We start from the raw sequence: 25,660 nt of genomic DNA, 5'->3' as shown, positions 1-25,660 counted from the left end.
TGCATTTCTCTCCCCATCCGAATCTGGTAAATAAAAATATCTCTTTTTTTTTTAACTGAAGGAAGGAAAATGTTGTTTTATCAGTCTCATTATATATTTATTTATTTTATTTATTTATTTGATTTGCCAATTGTTTACAAGATAATAAGTATAAGTGTATACATAGTTGTGAATACATGAAATGGGTACATATAAGAAAAATAAAAGAAGAATAAGAGAAACAATAGGACAGGGACGGTAGGCACGTTGGTGCGCTTATGCACGCCCCTACAGACCTCTTAGGAAAGGGGTGAGGTCAATAGTAGACAGTCTAAGGTTAAAGTTTTTGGGGTTTGGGGAAGAAACTACAGAGTCGGGTAGAGTATTCCAGACATTGACCACTCTGTGGCTGAAGTCGTATTTCCTGCAATCAAGTTTGGTGCAGTTAACTTTGAGTTTGTATCTATTGTGTGCTCTTGTGTCGTTATGGTTGAAGCTGAAGTATTCATTGACAGGTAGGACATTGCAATGTATGATTTTATATACCATGCTTAAATCAGACCGAAGACGGCGTAATTCAAGGTTTTCTAGTTCTAGAATTTCAAGTCTGGTGGCATAAGGTATTCTACAACGAGTAGAAGAGTGGAGAACTCTCCTTGTGAAATATTTCTGGACTTTCTCAATTATACAGTACATGTCCAGCAATTATACAGTACATGTCCAGCAATTATACAGTACATGTCGACCCAAGCCTAGTTGAAAACTACAGGCCAATCTCCTTATGCTGCGTCACCTGTAAAGTCATGGAATCAATTATTAACCAATCCATCAACCTTCACTTAGAGACAAATAACCTACTCTCCAATAAACAATTTGGTTTCAGGAAAAAACTATCCTGTAATCTGCAACTCTTACACTGCAAAAACATATGGACGACACAACTCGACCAGGGCAAAACAATAGACGCAATCTACATAGACTTCTGTAAAGCCTTTGATTCAGTGGTACACGACAAACTACTCCTAAAAATAAAATCCTATGGTATCTCTGGACAACTGAATAACTGGATAGAAGCATTCCTGTCAAACAGACAACAAATGGTCAAAATCGGGAACGTCCTATCAAATCCAGTACCTGTCAATAGTGGTGTTCCCCAAGGCAGTGTTCTAGGACCAACTCTCTTCATACTCTACATAAACGACCTCTGTGATCATATTAAGAGCAATTGCGTTCTCTTCGCTGATGATGTAAAGCTGTTCAATACCACAGACAATACTACTACCCTACAAAAAGACCTAGACTATGTATCTGAATGGTCTAACATATGGCAACTTCAAATCTCAACAAATAAATGCTCTGTCTTACATATTGGCAAAAAAAATCAGAAAATAAAATACAAGCTGAATAGTCAAGATCTTGTTGATGACCCAAGCTCTGTAAAGGACCTTGGAATACTCACCTCTAATGATCTAAGTGCTAGAGCACACTGCAACTACATAGCCAAAAAGGCATTAAGAGTTGTTAACCTAATCCTACGTAGCTTTTTCTCTGGTAATATCACACTACTAACCAGAGCATACAAAACATTTGCTAGACCAATACTCGAATACAGTTCATCAGTCTGGAATCCACACTACGTATCTGATATTAGCACAATTGAGAAAGTCCAGAAATATTTCACAAGAAGAGTTCTCCACTCCTCTACTCGCTGTAGAATACCTTATGCCACCAGACTTGAAATTCTAGAACTAGAAAACCTTGAATTATGCCGTCTTCGGTCTGACTTAAGCATGGTATACAAAATCATACATTGCAATGTCCTACCTGTCAATGAATACTTCAGCTTCAACCATAACAACACAAGAGCACACAATAGATACAAACTCAAAGTAAACCGCACCAAACTTGATTGCAGGAAATACGACTTCAGCAATAGAGTGGTCAATGTCTGGAATACTCTACCCGACTCTGTAGTTTCTTCCCCAAACCCCAAAAACTTTAACCTTAGACTGTCTACTATTGACCTCACCCCTTTCCTAAGAGGTCTGTAGGGGGCGTGCATAAGCGCACCAACGTGCCTACCGTCCCTGTCCTATTGTTTCTCCTATTCTTTTATTTTTCTTGTATGTAACCATTTCATGTATTCACAACTATGTATACATTTATACTTATTATCTTGTAAACAATTGGCAAATCAAATAAAATAAATAAATAAATAAATAAATGTCCAGCAGATAGTTGTTCTCATAAAGCATCGGTCATTCAGAAGAATGAAGGGTGATAAACACAGCTCAAAAGATCATTGGTTGCCCTCTGCCCTCCCTGGAAGACTTAGCCAGGTCCCGCTGCCAAAGCAGAATCAAGCCCATCATACCCTGGCAATTATCTTTTTGACCTGCTGCCGTCTGGACATCGTTTTAGGTCAATAAAATCCCACACCACTAGACTAACAAATAGTTTCTTTCCCTGGGCCATCCGAACCGCAAATAAACACGAAGTCACTACCTTATTAAGATGTGAAAAGATGTGAAATCTCAATACCCCATTCAGATGTATAATAACATATTACCATACAATCCATCTCTTGTGTATTATACTCGGCTAAGCGTCACAGTCAGTGTTGGAGGTATATTTTGTGTATATTCGTAGATATTGTACTCTCAAATGGCAAATGGAGACGTGGGTACTCTATTTTTCTTATCTTCAGTTGGTTTTATTGTATTGCGAACGGTTGCTGGGGTGCATCCACAGTTCCGTTGTACTTGTACAATGATAATAAAGTTTTTCTAATTCTAATTCTAATTCAACACAGCTCCAAGAATGTTCTTTCCAAAATCTAACTTTGGTTAGTTTCTCAACGTTGGCAACTTTAAGCATGAAGACTTCAACTCCCAGCTGGCTGGGTAATTCTGGGAGTTTGCAGTCCACATGTCTTAAAGTTGCTGAGAGGGCTGGGAAATCATTGGAGTTCGAGTTCACCTCTCTTCAAGTTGTTAAGAGAGTTGTGGAATTCTGGGCATTGAAGTCTACTGCTCTTCAAATTGTTGCAACGGCTAGGGAATTCTGGGAGTTGAAGTCCACCCATCTTCAAATTATTGAGATAGCTGGGGAATTCTGGGAGTGGAAGTCTACCCATTTTCAAGTTCTTGAGATAGCTGGGGACTTCTGGGAGTTGAAGTCTACCCATTTTCAAGTTCTTGAGATAGCTGAGGAATTCTGGGAGTGGAAGTCTACCCATTTTCAAGTTCATGAGATAGCTGGGGACTTCTGGGAGTTGAAGTCCACCCATCTTCAAATTATTGAGAAAGCTGAGGAATTCTGGGAGTGGAAGTCTACCCATTTTCAAGTTCTTGAGATAGCTGAGGAATTCTGGGAGTGGAAGTCTACCCATTTTCAAGTTCTTGAGATAGCTGGGGACTTCTGGGAGTTGAAGTCCACCCATCTTCAAATTATTGAGATAGCTGAGGAATTCTGGGAGTGGAAGTCTACCCATTTTCAAGTTCTTGAGATAGCTGGGGAATTCTGGGAGTGGAAGTCTACCCATTTTCAAGTTCTTGAGATAGCTGGGGACTTCTGGGAGTTGAAGTCCACCCATCTTCAAATTATTGAGATAGCTGAGGAATTCTGGGAGTGGAAGTCTACCCATTTTCAAGTTCTTGAGATAGCTGAGGAATTCTGGGAGTGGAAGTCTACCCATTTTCAAGTTCTTGAGATAGCTGGGGACTTCTGGGAGTTGAAGTCCACCCATCTTCAAATTATTGAGATAGCTGAGGAATTCTGGGAGTGGAAGTCTACCCATTTTCAAGTTCTTGAGATAGCTGAGGAATTCTGGGAGTGGAAGTCTACCCATTTTCAAGTTCTTGAGATAGCTGGGGACTTCTGGGAGTTGAAGTCCACCCATCTTCAAATTATTGAGATAGCTGAGGAATTCTGGGAGTGGAAGTCTACCCATTTTCAAGTTCTTGAGATAGCTGGGGAATTCTGGGAGTTGAAGTCCACCCATCTTCAGGTTATTGAGATGGCTGGGGAATTCTGGGAGTGGAAATCCACACAACTTCAAGCTGTTGAGAGAGCTGGGGAATTCTGGGAGTTGGAGTCCACCTATCTTAAAATTGTTGGGAATTGAAGTCCACTACCCATCTTCAAGTTGTTGACTGCAGCTGTGGAATTCTGGGAGCAGGCCCATCCATCTTAAAGTTGCTGAGGCAGCTGGAGAATTCTGGGAATTGAAGCAGAGGTGGGTATTCAGCTGGTTCTGACCAGTTCTGAAGAACCGGTAGCAGAAATTTTGAGTAGTTCAGAGAACCGGCAAATCCCACCTCTGACTGGCCCCGCCAACCCCATTTCTTCTCTGCCTCCCATTGAGTCCCAGCAGATTGGCTGGGTCTTCTTTGGTTGCCCTACACAGGAGAATGGAGCTGGAAAGCAGGTTAGTGGGGCGGGGAGGGAATGGGGATTTTGCAGTAGCCTTCCCTCATGAGTGATTTTAAAGTATCCTTTCCCTGCCGCGCTCATCAAACCACGCCATGCCACGCCCACCAAGCCATGCCCACAGAACCAGTAGTAAAAACTTTTTGAATCCCACCACTGAAGTTTCCCCCATCTTCAAGTAGCCAAGGTCAAGAAACTGGGTTAGATAATGTCTTTCTCAACTTGATCCTCCTTCACGTAGGGTTGAAGTTCCTCAAAATTTCTCCCCGGCTTCTGTGCTCATACAGAGTTAGCGCACAGTGGAGTCCCAAAAGGGCTTTTCAAAAGGCAACGGGACTTCCTTGTTCTTTTTTAAAAAATGTTTTACTTCTCATCCAAGAAAGAAACTTCTTCAGTTTGTGAGGTGCACTGTGAGGTGCATGGAGGTGGCACATCACAATGCCTGGGCCAAAGCCAAGGAAGCTGATTGGTTAAGCAGCCCAGCCCAGCCTTCAAACAATAGAGACAAAAGAGAGAATTGCTGGAGATCATTCCCAAGGGAAGAAGATATCCAGGTTTTTCTCCAAATCAAGGAAATGGGATGTCTATAGAGATTCTCAGTCCTCCAGGTCGTGGTTGTTCCCAAAGGTGCTTTTATTTCAAGAGGCAACTGGACTTTCTTGTTATTCTTTGAAGGCGTTTCGCTTCTCCTCCAAGGAGCTTCCTCAGTTCTGACTGGGTGGTGGGGAATGGAAGGATTGAGCTTCCTTGCAGACAAAGATGATCATTTGCACCCTTTTGGAGAATCGTTGAGCCCACTTGGAGGTTTATCTGTGTCCTCAGGATCACCTGAGTGGTGCAAATGGGTGTGGAGCCTTCTGATTAGATGGTGGGGAATGGAAGGATTGATCTTCCTTGCAGACAAAAAGACGATCATTTGCATCCTTTTTAGAGTCGTTGAGGCCGCTTGGAGGTTTATCTGCGTCCCCAGGGTCACCTGAGTAGTGCAAATTTGTGTTGTGTGGAATCTCACTTCTCCTAGAGAATTAAATATTTTGGGGAATATTAAGAGTGGCAGAATATTATGTATATTTCCTCAAAATGGAGGGAAAAAACTAAAAAAAGGGAGAAAACAGCCCCCCCCCCCCCCCGGGGCTCTTTTTTTATAGCAAAAAAAAAAGTCTGCCTTTAGAAATGGATATTTTGTGCCTGTTAAGAAAACCAGGCCATCCTATTCATAAACAAAACGCCTTCAGTCCCGTGGTGGTATTTAGCCGGTTCGCACCGGTTCAGATGAACCGGTAGCAAGGATTTGGTGTGGGTTGCCGAATCGGTAGTAACTTCTGGCTGACCACGCCCCCGGCCCAGTCACCACTCACTCGTTTGCCCCACCTGCCTGACGCTAGCCTGCCTGTTAGGAATGTATGTACAGATTTAGCTTGTTATAAGCAATTACTAATTGACATGGGAATTGATGTAACAGATTCTAATGTTGTTTATGAAGATAATCAATCAGCAATACAGATGGCTTGAAATATTGCTGTCAAGACAATATCAAAACACACAGATTTAAGATATTTAAATGTGAGACAATGTGTGCAAAGTAAGATGATTAAGCTGGAATACTGTATGTCAGAAAACAATATAGCAGATCATTTTACAAAGGCCCAAGGCTCTATAAAGCATAAGGCTAGCTGTGAAGATTATGGACTTAGAATGTAAGGTTGTATATATTGTCTTACCCAAAAGGGGAGAATGTTAGGAATATAAGTCACCTAACAGTTATTTGGGTTGGAAATATATAAACCAGGATAGACGTTTTAATACTATGTGTTTAAGAAAATGCTAAAACTGTAATTGGGTGTGGTTTCTCAAATGGCCATAAGATGGAGCCAGAAACCTGGGTTGTTTTAGTCCCAGAAGAGAGTGTGAGTGTATCTCTGTTTCCTTCTGTTGGAGAGTATTGGCGTTCCTCCTAATTGACTGTTATTCTTGTATTTGATGTAAGTCTGTTACTGAACTGTTTTTGATACTGGACTTTGATATTTGGCTTATCCCTGAACTGAACCCTGACTGCTTTACCTGTGAATGACTTGGACTGCTTATCTTGGAATGTGCTTAAACGTTTATTGGAAGTAAAAACCTACAGTTACTGTACAGTGTATCCGTGTGCTGTTTGTGCGTTATTCTTCCCTACTCTCACTATGTCTCCCTGTACGCGCTCATTCTCCTAACGGGGAATTACCTCAACACCGCCCAGTCACTCCTTAAGGTATTTCTTTTTTTCCCTTTCTGACGATCAGCTGTTCCTACAATTCCCCTCGCTTACTCACTGCTTTGCCCAGGAAGCTTTCCTGAGGCCCAGGAAGGCAAAAAAACAACAACAACAACTCTCCATTTTTTGCCTTCCTGGGTCACAGGGAGCCCCAAAATGAAGTGTGGGGGATGCTGCCCCCCCAAGGGAAGCCTTCTGGGAACAAAAAAGCTCCCCAGGAGGTTTTTTTTACCCAGAAGGCCCAAAAATCGGGGGCGGAGGGGTGTTTGCTGCAAAAAGAAAAAAAAAGCCATGCCCGCCTAGTCACATGGCCACGCTTCCTAACCACGCCTCCTAGCCACACCCACAGAACCGGTAGTAAAAAAAAATTTTGAATCCCACCACTGCTTCAGCCACAACTCCCACAGAAGGCTGGAGCTGATGGGATGAAGAATTTACATCCCCCTCCCACCCAAATTCTAAGGGCAGGACATGATGTAAGAAGTAATAACACACACACACACACACACACACACACACACTCCTAGAGAACAAAATATTTAGGGGAATATTAAAAGAGGCAGAATAGTATATTTCCCCAGAGAAGAAATAGAGAAAACGTGTTTTTAAAGGTGGAAAGCAGCCCCCCCCCAGTCTTCCTGCATAGTAAAACAAGCCTCCAGCAGAGACCTGAAGTCTTTAGAGATGTTGTGCCCATTAAGAAATCCGGGCCAATCTATTCATAAACAAAACACTTTCAGCTCCAGGGTGATGGAATTAAGAAGGACAGGACAGGACCTTTTAGGACATAATAGGATTAAGCCACCACCATTAGAATAGCAAAAGACACAAGGCTCGCTACATCGCACAACGCCCTGGAGCATCTCAAACACCAAACCCCCAGAACCCTATAAAAGTCCATCTACTTGCTCAGCTGTTTTGTCAGCCGCCCCAGAAACACGTTGCTATCCCTGAAGTTTCTGGAAAGCCAAATAAACAAAGACTTCCTTTACTTGTAGCCAGCCTCCATTTTATTTCCAGCCTATTTTTCTTCTCCCAGGCTTCGAACTGGAGTGGATTTTTCTTCCTACAGTGTGGAAGCTTCTTGGAACTGCTGAAGGACTAACTGTTGTAGACTGGAGATAGACAATGTTTCCTGTTTAACAAACATCTTCAAAGGAAAATGAGAAAGTCCAGTTGCCTCGTGAAAAAGCTCCTTTGGGACAAGGAAATGGGATATTGAGGACTGGATTTACGAATGGGGTAGAATCAGAACAGGATTGAAATGGAAACTTGGGGGGGGATAGAGCTTTTACATGTACCCCACTCTGCTTGCAACCGCATTCTCCAACCCAGAGACTTCTGCGGACACAAAGCGGAGTAGCCATTTTGGCAGATCACCGAGAATCCTTGACTTACAATGGTTCATTTAGTGACCAGTGAAAGTAACAATGGCCATGGACTTACAACCATTTTTTTTCACACTTACGACTGGCTTCTCCATTGACTTTTCCTTGTCAAAAGCTGGCCCAAGGGGATCACGTGATCCCTCGGACGCGGCGACCATCTTAAGAGTCTGAATTTTGATCATGTGACCACGGGGATGCTGTAACAGTTGTGTGGGGAAAACGGTTATAGGTCAATTTTTGCAGTGCTGTTGCAACTTTGAACCAGTGGTGGTATGCTACCAGTTCAGCCTGGTTCGACTGAACCGGTTCACTCCGACGATCAGCTGTGAGCGAACCGGTTCACTCTGACAATCAGCTGTGAGTGAACCAGTTCATTCTGAGGATCATCTGTGGGCAAACTGGTTCGCTCCGATGATCGTCCGTGAGTGAATTGGTTCGCCCGACGATCAGCTAAGAGCGAACCTGTTCACTCCGACGATCAGCTGAGAGCGAACCTGTTCACTCCGACGATCAGCTGAGAGCGAACCGGTTCACTCCGACGATCAGCTGAGAGCGAACCGGTTCACTCCGATGATCAGCTGAGAGCGAACCGGTTCACTCCGACGATCAGCTGAGAGCAAACCGGTTCACTCCGACGATCAGCTGAGAGCGAACCGGTTCACTCCGACGATCAGCTGAGAGCGAACCGGTTCACTCCGATGATCAGCTGTGAGCGAACCGGTTCATTCTGAGGATCATCTGTGGGCAAACTGGTTTGCTCCGATGACCATCCGTGAGTGGATCAGTTCGCTCCGACGATCAGCTGAGAGCGAACCAGTTCACTCTGATGATCAGCTGTGAGTGAACCAGTTCATTCTGAGGATCATCTGTGGGCAAACTGGTTTGCTCCGATGACCATCCGTGAGTGAATCGGTTTGCTCCGACGATCAGCTAAGAGCGAACCAGTTCACTCCGATGATCAGCTGAGAGCGAACCGGTTCTCTCCAATGATCAGGTTTGAGCAAACTTGTTCGCTCTGACAATCAGCTGAGAGTGAACTGGTTCACTTCAATGATCATCTGTGAGCCAACTAGTTTGCTCTGACAAACAGCTGTAAGTGAACTGGTTTACTCCGACAATTATCTGTGAGTGAATTGATTTGCTCCAATGATCAGCTTTGAACAAACCGGTTCACTCCAACGATCACCTGCTGGGCTCTCCCACCCACCTTGGCGCTATACTGACTTTATTTCCTGCTTTTCAACCTCAGCTCTTCGCCTGGCATAGCCGATTAGCGCGCATCATCTGTTTTAGACACAGGGCTTGCAGCAGAAAGGTGAGTTGCAAACGCAAAGCATGCGCTCACACCAAACCTGTAGGAAGAAGTTTCAAAACCTACCACGGCTTTGAACGGTCACTAAATGAACTGTTGTAGGTCGAGAACTACCTGTAGGGGGTCTGTCAGGGGAGAGTCAAAAAGGACAAATCGGACACCATCGATGGGGGATCCAAGCCCCGCCCCCTTCAGGCCGAAAGGGGGCGGACTTCAGTCCTCCCACCACAGGTGCCATTTTGTCTTTTTTTGACCTCTGATGCCTCTTCGCTTCCTCCCAGCAACCTCAAATCCGAATTTGGGAGACCCTACGTTTTCTTTCTCACCAGCTTTACTCGTCTCTTTGCAGACCCAATATTTTATCCCTCCAACGGACGCGGATTTCCAAGAGCGCTTGGAGCAGCACCGGAGGGAAATCGCCCTCATGTTGAGATCTTCGGAATTCAACCAGGACAAGACGGCCCTGATCGTCACCAACAACCCATTTCCTCTGCTCGTTTCTGGCCAACACCTCACTACCCCTTTCCAGTACTTCCCCAAAGATTTGTCCAGGAGGGTAAGGGGACCCGGCCCTTTCCCCTGGCAGAAAAATGGATGGATGGATGGATGGATGGGAGGGAGGGAGGGAGGGAGGGAAGATAAGTAGGTAGGTAGTTGAAATGAAGGAAGGAAGGAAAAGAATGAATGAATGAAGGGGGAAGAAAGAAAGGAGGGAGGGAGGGAGGGAGGGAGGGGAAGATAAGTAGGTAGGTAGTTGAAATGAAGGAAGGAAGGAAAAGAATGAATGAAGGAAGGGGAAGAAAGAAAGGAGGGAGGGAGGGAGGGAGGGAGGGGAAGATAAGTAGATAGGTAGTTGAAATGAAGGAAGGAAGGAAAAGAATGAAGGAAGGAAGGGGGAAGAAAGAAAGGAGGGAGGGAGGGAAGATAAGTAGGTAGGTAGTTGAAATGAAGGAAGGAAGGAAAAGAATGAATGAAGGAAGGGGGAAGAAAGAAAGGAGGGAGGGAGGGAGGGGAAGATAAGTAGGTAGGTAGTTGAAATGAAGGAAGGAAGGAAAAGAATGAATGAATGAAAGGGGAAGAAAGAAAGGAGGGAGGGAGGGAGGGAGGGGAAGATAAGTAGGTAGGTAGTTGAAATGAAGGAAGGAAGGAAAAGAATGAATGAATGAATGAAGGGAGAAGAAAGAAAGGAGGGAGGGAGGGAGGGAGGGGAAGATAAGTAGGTAGGTAGTTGAAATGAAGGAAGGAAGGAAAAGAATGAATGAAGGAAGGGGGAAGAAAGAAAGGAGGGAGGGAGGGAGGGGAAGATAAGTAGGTAGGTAGTTGAAATGAAGGAAGGAAGGAAAAGAATGAATGAAGGAAGGGGGAAGAAAGAAAGGAGGGAGGGAGGGAGGGGAAGATAAGTAGGTAGGTAGTTGAAATGAAGGAAGGAAGGAAAAGAATGAATGAAGGGGGAAGAAAGAAAGGGAGGGAGGGAGGGGAAGATAAGTAGGTAGGTAGTTGAAATGAAGGAAGGAAGGAAAAGAATGAAGGAAGGAAGGGGGAAGAAAGAAAGGAGGGAGAGAGGGAGGGAGGGGAAGATAAGTAGGTAGGTAGTTGAAATGAAGGAAGGAAGGAAAAGAATGAATGAATGAATGAAGGGGGAAGAAAGAAAGGAGGGAGGGAGGGAGGGGGAGGGTGGGAGGGAGGGAGGGGGAGGGTGGGAGGGAGGGAAGAAGGAAGAGGAGCTTAGGTGGGTAGATAGGTAAGTAGGAAGGAAGGAAAAGAATGGGAAGGAAGGAAAGAAGGAAGGGAGGAATGGGGAAGGGAGGGAGGGAGGGAGGGGAGGGTAAGATAGGTAGTTAGGCAAGTAGGAAGGAAAAGAATGGATGGATGAATGGAGAAGGAAGGAAGGACAGAGAGGGAGGGAGGGAAGGAGGAAGGGAAACTTAGATAGGTAGATAGGTAAGAAGGAAGGAAGGAAAAGAATGAATGAAGGGCGGAAGGAAGGGAAGGAAGGAAGGAAGGAAGGGGGAGGAGGAATGGAGAACTTTATGTAGGTAGATAGGTAAGTAGGAAGGAAGGAAAAGAATGGAAAAGAAGGAAGGAAAAAAATGGGAAGGGAGGGAGGATAAGATAGGTAGGTATGAAGGAAGGAAAAGGTATGAATGAATGAAGGGGGAAAGGAAGGAAGGAGGGAAAAGGAGGGAAGGAGGAAGGGGAACTTAGGTAGGTATATAGGTAGGTGGGAAGGAAGGAAAATAATGGGAAGGAAGGGAGGGAGGAAGAGGAAGGAAGGAGAAAAATGGAAATGAAGGAAGGAGAAGAATGGGAAGGAAGGAAGGAATGGAAAGAGGGGAAAGGAAGGATAAGGGAGGGAGGAAGGAAGAACAAAAGAAGAAAGAAAGAAAGAAAAACAAAGATGTTCCTTCCCATTTAATAGGAGGGAATCCAGAGAGTGGCTGTATGCCTTGGGGATTGGTTCAACACCCTTAATCAGAATAACAGAATAACCGAGCTGGAAGGGACCTTAGAGGTCATCTAGTCCAACCCGTTTTAATCCTAAACTTAGATGAACAAAAAACAGTTTGGTGGTTTACATAGACCTGATGCACAGAATGATAAGAGAAGGACGAGGGATGATTAGGTGTGTGTGTGTGTGTGTGTGTGTTTGTGTCTCTGAATATTGCACAGCCTGGAAAGATACAGGTAGTCCTCAATTTACGACTGGCCGCTTATTGACAATTTGACAGAGCTACTTATTGACAGAGCTACTTAAGAGACTCACATTCGAAGTCCCAACATCCACACCCGCTCAGTCACACGATCCAATGTCGGGTACCCAGCCAACAATCCACATTTTAGGGTAATCCTAAAGTCAGGTAACCACAATTGACTACCTTGTTTTCCTCAGAAACGATGATTTAATTCCAGTTTCTGGTCAAATATTGCCCATCGTGGACATTGGGATTCACTGAATGACCGCCACTGAAAAAAGGGGTAAAACTGGGCCCTGCCACCTCGTGACTCACTTAAGAATCAGCACCACTTACGACCATTAATTCTGGGCTCAGTCGTAAGTCGAGGACTGCCTGTATCCAAGGTTAACCCCCGACTGACCGTCTTCCTTTCCTACCCAGCCTTACCCGCAGAGCTTCCGGGGTCAAGCCCCCCGCTTCTTGCCCCCAGTGGGGGTCTCATCCAAGGAGCCCCCCGGGATGGAAACCAAAAAGCTGAAAATCCCCACGCAATTAAGGTACCAAACCCTAAAGGCTGCACATCGTGGTTTGTCTTCCCTACTAAAGCAACTGACGAGATCATTATCTCCTTTTAAGGACCCCATAATTCCTAGCTGGGTGGAGTCTGGGCAATTGAATGGAGCTAGCAGAGTTGTTTTCTTGACCGGATGCCCTTCCTGTCACCAGTATGAAGTTTTGTTGAGCAGATAATATTCCCATGGCACCCAGAGAGAGAGAGAGAGAAAGAGACATATCTGCCTCTACCTAGGATTGAACTCACGGCCTCTTGATTGAGAGGTGAGAGTTCCCCTTCTAGGCCACCGCATCACTCTAAATAGAATAGAATAAATCATCATTATCATTTAACGATCCCATAATCCCTTGCTGGGTGGAGTCTGGGCAACTGCTAATGGAGCTAATAATGGCCAGATGCTCTTCCTGTCACCAGTACGGAGTTTTGTTCAGCAGATAATATTCTCATTGTGCCCAGAGAGAGAAATAGCTCCCTTGACCTAGGATCGATTGTGGTTCGCCGGCAGGCAGTGCAGACGGCAGTGGAATCGGACAGTGAGGAAGAACGGGGACCAGTCTGGGAGTTTGGAGATGACTCGGACGAGTGTCCTGCGTCTGATGCAGGGATGGGACCAGGACCATCTGGGAGTGGGGTGCTGCCTCTGGAGCCTTTGGAGTCTGGCAGCAGCGAGGAAGAGGACCCAGGGGAGCCTGTTCCCAGTGCGCGTGTGCACAGAGCTGCTAGAAGGCAAGAGCAGCTGAGACAAAAGGGGCGACTCAGGAGTAAGGCTGGGAAGTGATTGCCCCTCCCATAAGGGATAAAAGTCAGACCTCAATGACGAAACCTTTGCAGGAAGCAAAGTAGTTCGACAGATTCCGAGTCCTCCTTGAAGCTCTGTATACTCCGCTCGGTTTCTGGTATAATTAATTGGAGACTTCTGTTTTTTGGCAGCATTCCACAGCACTGAAAGGTGTGTGCTTATCTTGGGGAACTGTTTAAGATTAGTTCTGGCTGGGAATGCAAACAATTCCCAAGTGTCGCCATAAAATAGGTTTTGCTTTGAAAAAAAGTTTGAGATTAATTACGTTTGACGAAGCCTGGGTCAGAACCACTCACAGCCTCTTGATGGTGAGGCCAAAGCTCCAACTCTAGGCCACCTCACCACTCATTAAAGCCACTTAAGAGATGTCAGGCCCCCCAAAACAAGACTGGTGATACTTTCAAGCTGACCCCTGATGGGTAGTCCTCGCCTTACGACAGTTTGTTTAGTGATCGTTCGAAGTTACAACAGCCCTGAAAAAAAGTGACATAGGACCGGTGTTTCGCACTTAGGACCATTGAAGCATCCCTGGTGGTCACGAGATCAAAATTCAGGGGCTTGGCAACTGACTTGTATTTATGACGGTCGTAGCATCCTGGGGTCACGCGATTCCCTTTGGTGACGTTCATTTTTCCTTTATCTTTTTGATTGTCACATCGTTATTCCTAATTTTTTCCGGAATGAAATCCCAGATATGGAAATATTATTTTATTTATCATCCTCTTTAGCAAATCTTTTGTTAGCCACCTGAATAATCTGAGGTCCAGAAATCCAAATTGGGATTTCTGAATGTGCAAAAAGAGATTGCTGTTGTTGTGACCTGCCAGTGGCCAGCAGAGCTGGCGGCAGATTTGGACAGTGAGGAGGTTGGGGAGGATTATGGGCCAGTCCTGGAGTCTGGGGAAGGCTCTGACGAAGGCTCTGCATCGGAGGCAGGGATGGGGACAGGGCCATCCGACAGTTATCAGCTGCCTTCGGAGTTGGAGATCAGTGGGGAAGAAGAACAGCTGGAGCCTGTTCCCAGTGTGCGCATGCACAGAGCTGCCAGACGAAGGGAACAGCTGAGGAACAAGGGTCGACTTGGGAGTAAAGGCTCAGGAGGACGGTGAATGGCCCCTCCCATAGGGAATAAAGAGGAGCAAAAGGGGAGTGGGGTTTGCAGGAGGGGAAGAAGAACAGCTGGAGCCTGTTCCCAGTGTGTGCATGCACAGAGCTGCCAGAAGAAGGGAACAGCTAAGGAACAAGGGTCGACTTGGAAGTAAAGCCACAGGTGGACAGTGAATGGCCCCTCCCATAGGGAATAAAGAGGAGCAAAGGGGGAGTGGAGTTTGCAGGAGACAGTTCAATTCATGAGGGTGAAGATCTGTTCCTGATTTCTTGCCAAGTCATTGCTGCTACAGTGTGGCGTTTGGAAGCTATCGGCCTGGCAACTCTTGAAAGACTGTTGGCCGTGACTTTGCTGGAGAGGAATTCACTGTAAACAAAATAAAAAGGTGGTTTTTTTTAGGACGAGGAGTCGGTCAGGACAGCTGCGTTCTCAACAAACATATTTCGTCTTCTCAGCAGGTTCACCAACAAGAAGGATTTCAAAGGCGAAGCCCGCTTTTCCAAAAATTACGCCGAGAGGCGTTTACAAAGGTTGTATCCTCAGTTGCACCTTCATTCCAGACTAGGTAAGTTGTGGCCTCTTCATGGTTCTAAGGAACTGGGAAATTGTGTGTGTGTGTGTGTGTTGGGGATGGGAAGCGTCGAGGAATCCTAAACATTGACTTTAATCTTACCAATACAGACAACCCTCGACTGAGAACAGTTCATTTAGCGATCGACGTTATGACGGCGCTGAAAAAAGCGACTTCCGACCATTTTTCGAACTCAAGACTGTTGCAGGGGTCACACCATCCACATTTAGACCCTTGGCAACTGACTCGTATTTATGACGGTTGCAGTGTCCCAGGGGTCACGTGTTCCCCTTCTGACTGGCAAAGTCGACGGGGTAGCCCGATTCACTTAACAAACTCCCCTTTCACGACACTCATCCCTTCAGTAATTCGGGGTAGAGTCGGGGCCAGGGGTGGGATTCAAAAATACCAGCAACCGATTCACTGCCCGGTTGCTGGGTGGGCATGGCCATGGTGGGCGTGGCCTACCAAAACTTCGGAGAGGGCCATTTTTCACCTTCCCCAGAGTCCGGAGGCTTACCTCAGGCCTCTGGGAGGAGAAAAACAGTCTCCCCCGGGCTCTGGAGACCCTCTGGAAGCTGGAAACAGGCCCGTTTCCAGACTTCTGGAAGGCCCATTTCACCCCCCCAGAGCCTCCCCCCAGATCCTGCATTTACCTGCATTGAAAATGGGCCACGTGGAGACTCCTGGGAGGGGAGGGGCTGGTTTACCCAAACTGGTCCGAACAGGTAGAATCCCACCCCTGGTTGTGGCAACTGGATGGAGCTGAGCGTTTCCTGGCCGGATGCCTTTCCCGACACCACATGGGAGTTCACAGCAGATTTTTTTTTTTTTTCTCTTTGCACCCGGGGAGAGAGAAATATTTGCCGCTAGCTAGGATTGAACTCTCAACCTTCTGAACGGGAGGCGATTAGCTTCACCGCTAGGCAGGGGTGGGATTCTACCAGTTCTCACCTATTCGCTAGAACCGGTTGTTAACATTCTAAGCAGTTCGGAGAACCGGTTGTTAGAAGAAATTACTGGGCTAATCCTGTAAGGAAGGCAGGAAGGAAACATTCTGGTGTTGCTTACAGAAACTGCTTCTCCGTTAACCCTCATTACATTCTTGACAGGATTAGACTTCCTGTCTCTGGAACTTCTCTGGAGTTTTTCTTTCCCCCTTTGCTGGTACTTTACTTGTTTGGAGTGACCATTCAAAGTTACAATGGCACTGAAAAAAGTGACTTATGACCTTTTTTCACACTTACGACTGTTGCAGCATCGCCACAGTCATGAGAGGCCAGGCGAGGAGATGCGTGCCTCGATGTGAGTGATATTGAGTTGGCCACACCCAGCCAATAAGATGACCACCAAGCCATGCCCACCCAGTCACATGACCACCAAGCCACACCCACCACCTAAGCCACACCCACAGAACCAGTTGTTAAAAAATTTGAATCCCACCCCTGCCGCGAGACCCGCACGCCGCTCCCAGAATCACCGGACAATCGGGTGACTAATTTAAGGACGGCGGCGATCCACTTAACAAACGTCGCGAGGAAAGCCATACAACAGGGCAAAAGTCGCTCGACACATTTCTCGCTCAGTTGCCTTCGTAAGTCGAGGACTACCTGCACACAGAGTTCGCGTAGTCATTTTCCCGCTTTTTTTCCTTGCAGATGATTTGAAAGATCAGCCCCTTCCGAGGATTGAAGGATGGTCTGCCGCGAAGTTTCAGTGGGAGCCTCTCACCCTTTCCTGCCTGACCGAAATGAAACCCACATTTATCGTCCCCGGAGAAGACGGCTTTAGACACGGGAACGCCCCTCTCTGGATTGTAAATAACTCAGTGGTATTAAATTCCCCCTAGTAAAATCTTAGCTCAGTGACTGCATTCTGCAAGGTTGGTTTCTCTGTGATGCGGAGAGTTTGGTTCCTACCGAGGGGCGGGGGGGAACTGTGGCCCTTTGATGACTGGTGGACTTCCACTCCCAGAATTCCTGAGCCAGCCTCTTTGGCTCAGAAATTCTGGGAGTTGGAGTCCACAAGTCATCAAAGGGTTGTAAAAGGGGGCCCTGCTGGCTCAGGAATTCTGGGAGTTGAAGTCCACAGGTTGTAAAGGGGGCCATGCTGGCTCAGGAATTCTGGGAGTTGGAGTCCAATTCTGGGAGTTGGAGTCCATGCTGGCTCAGGAATTCTGGGAGTTGAAATCGACAGGTTGTTAAAGGGGCCATGCTGGCTCAGGAATTCTGGGAGTTGAAGTCCAGAGGTTGTAAAGGGAGCCATGCTGGCTCAGGAATTCTGGGAGTTGAAATCGACAGGTTGTTAAAGGGGCCATGCTGGCTCAGGAATTCTGGGAGTTGAAGTCCACGTGTTGTAAAGGGAGCAATGCTGGCTCAGGAATTCTGGGAGTTGAAGTCCAGAGGTTGTAAAGGGAGCCATGCTGGCTCAGGAATTCTGGGAGTTGAAATCGACAGGTTGTTAAAGGGAGCAATGCTGGCTCAGGAATTCTGGGAGTTGAAATCGACAGGTTGTTAAAGGGGCCATGCTGGCTCAGGAATTCTGGGAGTTGAAGTCCACGTGTTGTAAAGGGAGCAATGCTGGCTCAGGAATTCTGGGAGTTGAAATCGACAGGTTGTTAAAGGGAGCAATGCTGGCTCAGGAATTCTGGGAGTTGAAGTCCACAAATCATAAAGGGGCCGTCCTTCCCCCCCTCTGTAGGAGAAGGTCTTGACCACCAATGGAGCACAATATTTAATGGGAAGGGGGATTCTGGGAAAAAGTCATTCCTGCGCCAGATTTTGATTTTATTCTGGTGGAGTTTGCTTGAACTTTGCTGGCAGTTTAACTGCCAAGTAGAGAAATTGTCCCGCTTTTGCGAGCAGAGAGAATTTTTGTTTCTGTATGGTCCTAGGTGGTCTCTGGGCTTAGTGGCTTTGTTGCAGACATTTCATGACCCAAGGAGGTAATATCATCAGTGCTGAAGGGAGTGGGGTTTGTGGAGGGGAGGAGGAGGAGAGGAGAGGAGGGAGGAAGAAGAGAGAGAGGAGGAGGAGGAGAGGAGGGAGAGGAAGGAGAACTTGTTGGTCTCTTGAACTTGGTGTTTTTGTTGCAGACGTTTCATGACCCAACTAGGTAATAGCATCAGTTCTGAAGGGAGTGGGGTTTGTGGAGGGGAGGAGGAGAAGAGGAGAGGAGGGAGGAGGAAGAGGAGGAGGAGAGGAGGGAGAAGAAGGAGAACTGTAGAGTCCTTGTTGGTCTCTTGAACTTGGTGTTTTTGTTGCAGATGTTTCATGACCCAACTAGGCAATATCAGCAGTGTTGAAGGGGGTGGGGTTTAGGGAATGGGGTTTGTGGAGAGGAGGACAACTGTGGAGTCCTTGGTGCTCTCTGAGCTTGATGACTTTCCTGCAGATGTTTCATGACCCAGCTAGGTAACATCATCAGTGCTAGAAGGAGTGGCATTTTCTCTCAGTTAATATACAAGTGGGTTGCCCTGTTAGCATTGGTTGGGGTAGCCTTGGTGGCTCCTGGGTTAGGTTGTTGTTTACCAACAATCAAGCAGGAAACATTACCTCAATCAAGGAACTACAAATCTTTGTCTGTCAGACATTAAACAACAACCTTAGGCATGAAAGCCGGCTGGGTTCCTTTGGGCCAAACCCCAGGAGATGGTGAGTTCTAGTCCCACCTTAGATATGAAAGCCAGCTGGGTGACGTATGAATTATGATTAAGTGAACACTGCAACAGTCGTAAATGTGAAAAACTCATAAGGCCCTTTTCCCAATGCTTTTATAACTTTCAACAGTCGCTAAATGAATTGTTGTACGCTGAGGGCTACCTCTACATTGACAAACAGTCCCCGGTAGACATACCATCCGAAGACACAGATTGCAAAATTGACTTTATTAGGTGCTTAGAAAGGAAGGAACAAACCATATTCCTAGCAAGCCAGGATGTACCATGTTGGCTGGTTTACGCCTGCATCATCAGGTTAGGCTGAAGAAGCCGGGATAGTCTTGGGTAGAGGGGGTCAGTATTCTTGGTCATCTTCAGCGTCAGATCTACAAAGCCTCGTATCTTGTCCGACTTCTTCGTAATCCTTCTCCAGAGCCGCCAGATCTTCTCGGGCTTCCGCAAACTCTCCTTCCTCCATGCCCTCGCCCATATACCAGTGGATGAAAGCTCGCTTGGCGTACATGAGGTCGAACTTGTGGTCCAGACGGGCCCAGGCCTCGGCGATCGCCGTGGTGTTGCTGAGCATACAGACGGCCCGCTGGACTTTTGCCAGGTCTCCTCCGGGCACCACGGTGGGTGCCTGGTAGTTGATGCCCACTTTGAAGCCGGTCGGGCACCAGTCGACAAACTGGATGGACCGCCGGGTTTTGATGGCCGCGATGGCCGCGTTGACGTCCTTCGGCACCACGTCTCCCCGGTACAAGAGGCAACACGCCATGTATTTGCCCCGCCGTGGGTCGCACTTGACCATCTGGTTGGAGAACTCAAAGCAGGCATTGGTGATCTCCGGCACTGACAGCTGCTCGTGGTAGGCTTTTTCGGCCGAGATGATGGGGGCGTACGTGGTCAGGGGGAAGTGGATGCGGGGGTACGGCACCAGGTTGGTCTGGAATTCGGTGAGGTCAACGTTCAGGGCCCCGTCGAATCTCAAAGAAGCAGTGATGGAGGAGACAATCTGCCCGATGAGACGGTTGAGGTTCGTGTAGGTTGGGCGTTCGACGTCCAGGTTTCGGTTGCAGATGTCGTAGATGGCTTCATTGTCCACCATGAAGGAACAGTCCGAGTGCTCCAGGGTGGTGTGGGTGGTCAGGATGGAGTTGTACGGCTCCACCACGGCGGTCGAAATCCGTGGCGCAGGATACACGGAGAACTCAAGCTTAGCTTTCTTTCCAAAGTTTACCGAAAGTTGTTCCATCAGGAGAGACGTGAATCCTGAACCCGTGCCTCCTCCGAAGCTATGGAAGAGCAGAAACCCTTGGAGGCCACTGCATTGCTCGGCCTGGAAGAGAAGACCTTAGTTTGAGTTCCTTGTAGGATTTGGGCATGAAGCATTTGAGACACGCTGGCAAAAAGTTTCTCTCTCTCCCTCTCTCTCTCTCTCTCTCTCTCTCTCTCTCTGTTAATCAGGGAGATGAATAGATGTCTGTCACACCTATTCATCTCCGCCCCCTGCCTTTTATCCCCAGAGCTTGGGCGGGGCTTCGCTACCAGTGGTGGCTCTTTTGTCCCAAGGACCAGCCCATAGATTTCCACTGCTCTCCTCTCCTTTGCCTTCTACACACTGGACACTGTGTCAGGCACTGTACCCAGCTGTTCCTCCTCTTCCTCATCAGCCACCTCTCAGACCTGGGGCTGTTGACTCTCCATCATAGGGTTGACAGACAGCCCAGGCTCTGCCCCCCTCTGTTTATCACAGGTCGTAGGTCAGGGAGTTTAGCCTTCACTGGTAGGGATGGTGGTACGAGATCCTACTTAAATACTACATTGGACCAGGAAGTGCAAGATGGTCCTTGGGATACAACCTTTATGACCTGTCCTTCCTGGGTCAAAAACAGTGGTCGGGTTGAGGATGGAGATTACCCAGAGGTTCCTAAATTACAGCTGTTCATTGACAAGGAGAGACTCCACAACAAATTGGAAAATTGTTGGGTTAGGAAGAAGAACACCAGGTTGAAGTCATCATCAAGGCTGGCCTATATCGGGATTAGTGTTTGTCAAATTTGGGGATTTTAAGATGGGTTGGACTTCAATTCCCAGAATTCCCCAGCCAGAATATGATGAATTCTGGGAGCTGAAGTCCACCCGTTTTAAAATTCTCAACGTTGACCAATATGGCTGTCGAGCAGGGGTGTCAAACTCAAGGGCCGTGAGGTGCTTAGATCCGGACCCACAGGGCCATCCTGGAAATATCCAGGGACCGGCCCACAGTGTCTCTGGCAGCTAAAATGGGCTGCACGCACTCCCCGTGCCTTGTTTTCACTCTCCATGGCCTCCTGCAGCACTCTGCCTCCTGAAACTGGGCCGAAAACAGGCTGAAAATGGCAGAAAAATGGGCCAAAAAAATAGGCCCAAAGCAAGTCAACCAGGATAACACTTCCATCTATACACTTCTTCTTCAACTGTCATGTCACCCTGAGCTAGCAACCAGTGCTTCGGCCTGTTCCCACAACCTGCTCGACTAGGCTAATAACAGGATTGGGATTTTTGAGGTTCAATGGGTTGTATGAACCAGGTCATTCTGGGAAAACAAATGTAGTGTCAGGATTCCGGCGATTGCCCTCATTGAACCAGGAGCCTCGAGCCAAACTTCAAAAGAAACCAAAAGATTTGTTAGGAGCAACATGTCCGGCATTAACCTGTATGAAGCCAACTCTGGCATCAGTGGTGGTATTCTACCGGTTTGGCCCAGTTCTGCCGAGCCGGTAGCGGAGACCTACCTGCCTGCCCGGGTTCCCATATGCACCTTTGTCCTCTGAATTTGAAGCGCAGCTGCTTTGCGCGGCACAGTAGCTGCTGAAGCGACCGGGATCATGCAGGCTTGGAGGAGGTGAGTTAGAACGCCTTTGTGCCTGCACAAAGTGTGCATTTGGCATGCGCGTGCGTGCAAAGTATGCGCGCATGCGCAAAGCGCGCCCACCAAGCCACGCCCACCAAACCGGGGGTAAAAATATTTGAATCCCACCACTGTCTGGCATGCGTAATTTACAGTCCCTTGCGGCCCTGTTTCCCCCTTCCTCCCTGGGGATGTCATAAATCAAATCCTCCAACTGAAGCACCTTCCCAGGCTGGGTGTCATCCATCACATTCTCCAATAAAGGATTTTTGTGGGCAAAAGACCCTTAGTTACAATCTTTGTAAGATAAGTGTTGGGATGTACTTGTGGTTTTAAACTGCAGCACTTTTAAAGATAATGGTGGAATGTACTTAGAACATAGAATAACAGAGTTGGAAGGGACCTTGGAGGTCATCTAGTCCAACCCCCTGCCATACTGCTCTTTCAGATTTCCGCCCCCTCACCCTCTTGTTTATGGCAAATCTAAAACAGGCATAGGCATGCTTTCTGATTTGACCCATACAAGTTCACATTCCATCAATGTTCCATCCAGGATGCTACTCCTAAGAATCAAAAGTCTGGGATGGTGGGAATTCACAACACCTGGAGACCTAGCGTCCTCAGAGCAGTCTTCCCCAACTCAATAAGACTACAATATCCCATAATTCTCAACCATGACATGGGAACGATGGGAGCGGAGCCCAGGGAGAAATCTTGAAGGACTGCAGCTGCATTGCTTCCGCACACGTCTTTTCTCTGAAAGCCACAGGAAATCCAACAACACCCCTGTAAGGTAGACCGGCTGGTTCAAAGACGATGAGATTTGCCATCAAACCGGCATTTGATCTGGATCTTCCAAGTTCTAGATCTGAACTACGATGCTACCCTAGCCCTTCCTGTTTTTAATTCCAAAGGAACACCGGAGAACCGCCTTGGCCCCAGCGCTGTCTACCTGAGGAGGCGAGGGAGCCCGGCGTGCAACTTACCATTTTGCGAATCCTTTCCAGCACGTTGTCGATAATTTCTTTGCCAACGGTGTAGTGGCCTCGGGCATAATTGTTGGCGGCATCTTCTTTGCCACTGATCAGCTGCTCAGGGTGAAAGAGGGAGCGAAAGGTCCCACAGCGGATTTCGTCTGTAGAGAAAGGGATATAGGACTGTGGTGGCTAACCTTGTGGGGCTCCTGTGCCCAAAATTGTGTGTGTGCTTGCACACGCGCGCTTGCATGCTAGCACCCAGAAGGCAATGCGCGCCACCCCACGCCCCCTATGCATGCGTGCGCAATCCCCCACCCGCCCACCTACCCTAGCGCCCCCTTACCTGCACTGCACATCACAGCTGATTTTCAGACAGTTTGAGGCCTTTTCGGCATCCCGGAGGCTTGAGGAAGGCTTCGTCAGGCTTTGCAGGCGAAAACTAGGCCGTTTCATCACTTCCGGTATTTCCGGGAAAAACAGGAAGTGATGAAACGGGCCTAGTTTTCGCCCTGCAAAGCCTGCAGAAGCCTTCCTCAAGCCTTTGGGAGGCCGAAAAAGCCCTCAAACCTGCCCAAAATCAGCTGTGAGGTGCGCGCATGCGCAGTGAGGTAAGTTTGCCTGCAGCTTCTGTGCCGGCACAAATGGCTCTGCATGCCATTTGTGGCGCATGCCTGCCATAGGTTCGCCATCACGGCTATAGGAGATTAACAACCTCAAGCCAGTCTCGAGAGCAAACTACCCAGGTAGCTCACACACCACACACTGCAATTGTCACCTGCCACCTCCTGCTTGGGCTCTGCTAATGCTCGGCGCCAGTCTGCCATGTACACCTGGGGTGGAGGTGAGGTGTGGGAGGACTGGATGGGATGGGGGAGGGGGGAGGATTTGAAGGGAAACAAAGAGTTCACTGTATCTGCCTGAGATGAGACGCCACTTCAAGATAGAATGGCTGGGGGAACGGGACACAGCTGCGTACCAATCCACCCTTGAAGTGTCCGTTCTGGCTTTGCATTATTGTCCAGGTAGTCCTTGACTTACAAAAGTTCATTTAGCGATCGTTCAGAGTTACAACAGCACCAAAAAATGTGACCAACGACCGTTTGTCACACTTACGACCTTGGCACCCATCCCTGTGGCCTGGTGATGAAAAGTCGGGCGCTTGGCAACTGACTCGTATTAATAATGGTTGCAGTGTCTCAAGGTCATGTGATGCCCTTTGGCCACCTTCTGACATCCTTCCTTCCATCCATCCAATCCTTTCCATCCTTTCCATCCATCCATCCTTCCATTCTTCCTTTCCATCCACTCATCCATCCATCCTTTCCAGCCATCAATGCTTCCTTTCTTCCTTCTTTCCTTCCCTTCTAGCTGTCAGTCTTCCAACCATCCATCCATCCCATCCCTCTAGCCAGCCAGCCAGCCTTCCAGCCATCAACCCATCCATCCATCCATCCATGCTTCCAACCTTCCTTCCTTCCATCTATCCATCAATCCTTCCACCCATCCTTTCCATCCATCCATCCATGCTTCCAACTTTCCTTCCTTACCTCTTCCTTCCTTCCACCTATCCATCCATCCATCCATCCATCCTTCCATCCATCCAACCTTCCTTTCTTCCATCCATCCATCCTTTCCATCCATCCATGCTTCCAACTTTCCTTCCTTCCATCTATCCATCAATCCTTCCACCCATCCTTTCCATCCATCCATCCATGCTTCCAACCTTCCTTCCTTACCTCTTCCTTCCTTCCACCTATCCATCCATCCATCCATCCATCCATCCTTCCATCCATCCAACCTTCCTTTCTTCCATCCATCCATCCTTTCCATCCATCCATGCTTCCAATCTTCCTTCCTTCCATCTATCCATCAATCCTTCCACCCATCCTTTCCATCCATCCATCCATGCTTCCAACCTTCCTTCCTTACCTCTTCCTTCCTTCCACCTATCCATCCATCCATCCATCCAACCTTCCTTCCTTCCATCCCATCAATCCTTCCATCCATCCTTTCCATCCATCCATCCATCCATGCTTCCAACCTTCCTTCCTTCCACCCATCCATCCATCCATCCTTCCATCCATCCTTCCATCCATCCATCCATCCATCCTTTCCATCCATCCATCCATCCATCCATGATTCCAGCCTTCCTTCCTTCCATCCATCAATGCTTCCAACTTTCCTTCCTTCCTTCCTTCCTTCTTTCCTTCCTTCCATCCATCCATCAATCCTTCCATCCATCCTTTCCATCCTTCCATCCATCCATGATTCCAGCCTTCCTTCCTTCCTTCCATCCATCCATCCATGCTTCCATCTTTCCTTCCTTCTTTCCTTCCTTCCTTCCATCAATCCATCCATCCTTTCCATTCATCCATGCTTCCAACCTTCCTTCCATCCATCCATCCTTCCATCCTTCCATCCATCCATCCTTTCCATCCTTCCATCCATCAATGCTTCCAACTTTCCTTCCTTCCTTCCTTCCTTCCTTCCTTTCTTCCTTCCCTTCCTTCCTTCCTTCCTTCCTTCCTTCCTTCCTTCCTTCCTCCCTCCCCCTCCCTCCCTCCCTCCCTCCCTCCCCTCCCACCCACTCACCCCCCCACCCACCCACCCACCCAGTACCTATGACTGTTGGTTCCAGATCTATGAACACAGTTCGGGGGACATGTTTCCCAGCCCTCGTCTTGCAAAAAAAGGTCTCAAACGAATCATTGGTTTGGCTTGGCTCATTGGTTTTCAGGATGGTCCCATCTGGCAAAATGCCGTGTTCCAGGCAATACAGCTCCCAGCATCCGTTCCCCATTTGGACCCCGGCCTGACCGATGTGGATGGAAAGACACTCCCTCTGGAAGAGAGAGAGAGAGAGAGACAAACAGACAGTGTGACACCACGGGTCCCATCAAGCAGGGGGCCCCCAACCATGGCAACGGGAAGACTTGTGGACTTCAACTCCCAGAATTCTCCAAATTCTCAAGACAATTGGGGAATTCTGGGAGTTGAAATCCAGCCATCTTTGAATTCTTGAGATAGCTGGGGAATTCTGG

The 25,660-nt window shown here is 47.6% G+C and overlaps 2 protein-coding genes across 2 annotated transcripts in view; one reads left to right on the top strand and one right to left on the bottom strand.

Annotated features, from left to right (window-relative positions):
• The window catches only part of TSGA13 (testis specific 13), a 16,968-nt gene extending 28 nt beyond the window's left edge, over positions 1 to 16,940 (top strand). The window contains exons 1-5 of the mRNA XM_026690294.2: positions 1 to 26; positions 9,714 to 9,920; positions 12,481 to 12,596; positions 14,979 to 15,085; positions 16,750 to 16,940. The exon at positions 1 to 26 is cut by the window's left edge and continues 28 nt beyond it. Coding sequence (XP_026546079.2) covers positions 1 to 26; positions 9,714 to 9,920; positions 12,481 to 12,596; positions 14,979 to 15,085; positions 16,750 to 16,940 — 647 coding nt within the window. The remainder of the gene's footprint in view (positions 27 to 9,713; positions 9,921 to 12,480; positions 12,597 to 14,978; positions 15,086 to 16,749) is intronic.
• Positions 16,941 to 19,104: 2,164 nt separating this feature from the next.
• On the bottom strand, positions 19,105 to 25,457 carry LOC113427763 (tubulin alpha-1 chain-like). Its single transcript, XM_087969138.1, has 3 exons — positions 25,239 to 25,457; positions 22,629 to 22,777; positions 19,105 to 20,088 (listed from the first exon to the last, which is right to left on the bottom strand). Exons 1-3 carry the CDS (start codon positions 25,417 to 25,419, stop codon positions 19,105 to 19,107), a joined length of 1,314 nt encoding a protein of 437 aa, XP_087825264.1. The 5' UTR covers positions 25,420 to 25,457.
• Between the last annotated feature and the right edge of the window lie 203 nt (positions 25,458 to 25,660).

This window comes from Notechis scutatus, chromosome 6 (assembly GCF_049901735.1).
Source record: "Notechis scutatus isolate UNSWTSFEM ecotype Mainland chromosome 6, rNotScu1.2, whole genome shotgun sequence".
Taxonomy (NCBI): domain Eukaryota; kingdom Metazoa; phylum Chordata; class Lepidosauria; order Squamata; family Elapidae; genus Notechis; species Notechis scutatus.
Note: the sequence above shows the minus strand (reverse complement) of the source record. Positions and strands in the feature narration are given on the sequence as shown.

Excerpts from the sequence above, each read along its gene's own strand:
- LOC113427763 (XM_087969138.1), bottom strand. The coding sequence starts at position 25,419 with ATGGGGAACGGATGCTGGGAGCTGTATTGCCTGGAACACGGCATTTTG. Across the intron at positions 22,778-25,238 it reads TCTGGAACCAACAGTCATAG|ACGAAATCCGCTGTGGGACC; the intron begins GTACTGGGTGGG and ends CTTTCTCTACAG. Across the intron at positions 20,089-22,628 it reads TGGAAAGGATTCGCAAAATG|GCCGAGCAATGCAGTGGCCT; the intron begins GTAAGTTGCACG and ends CTTCTCTTCCAG.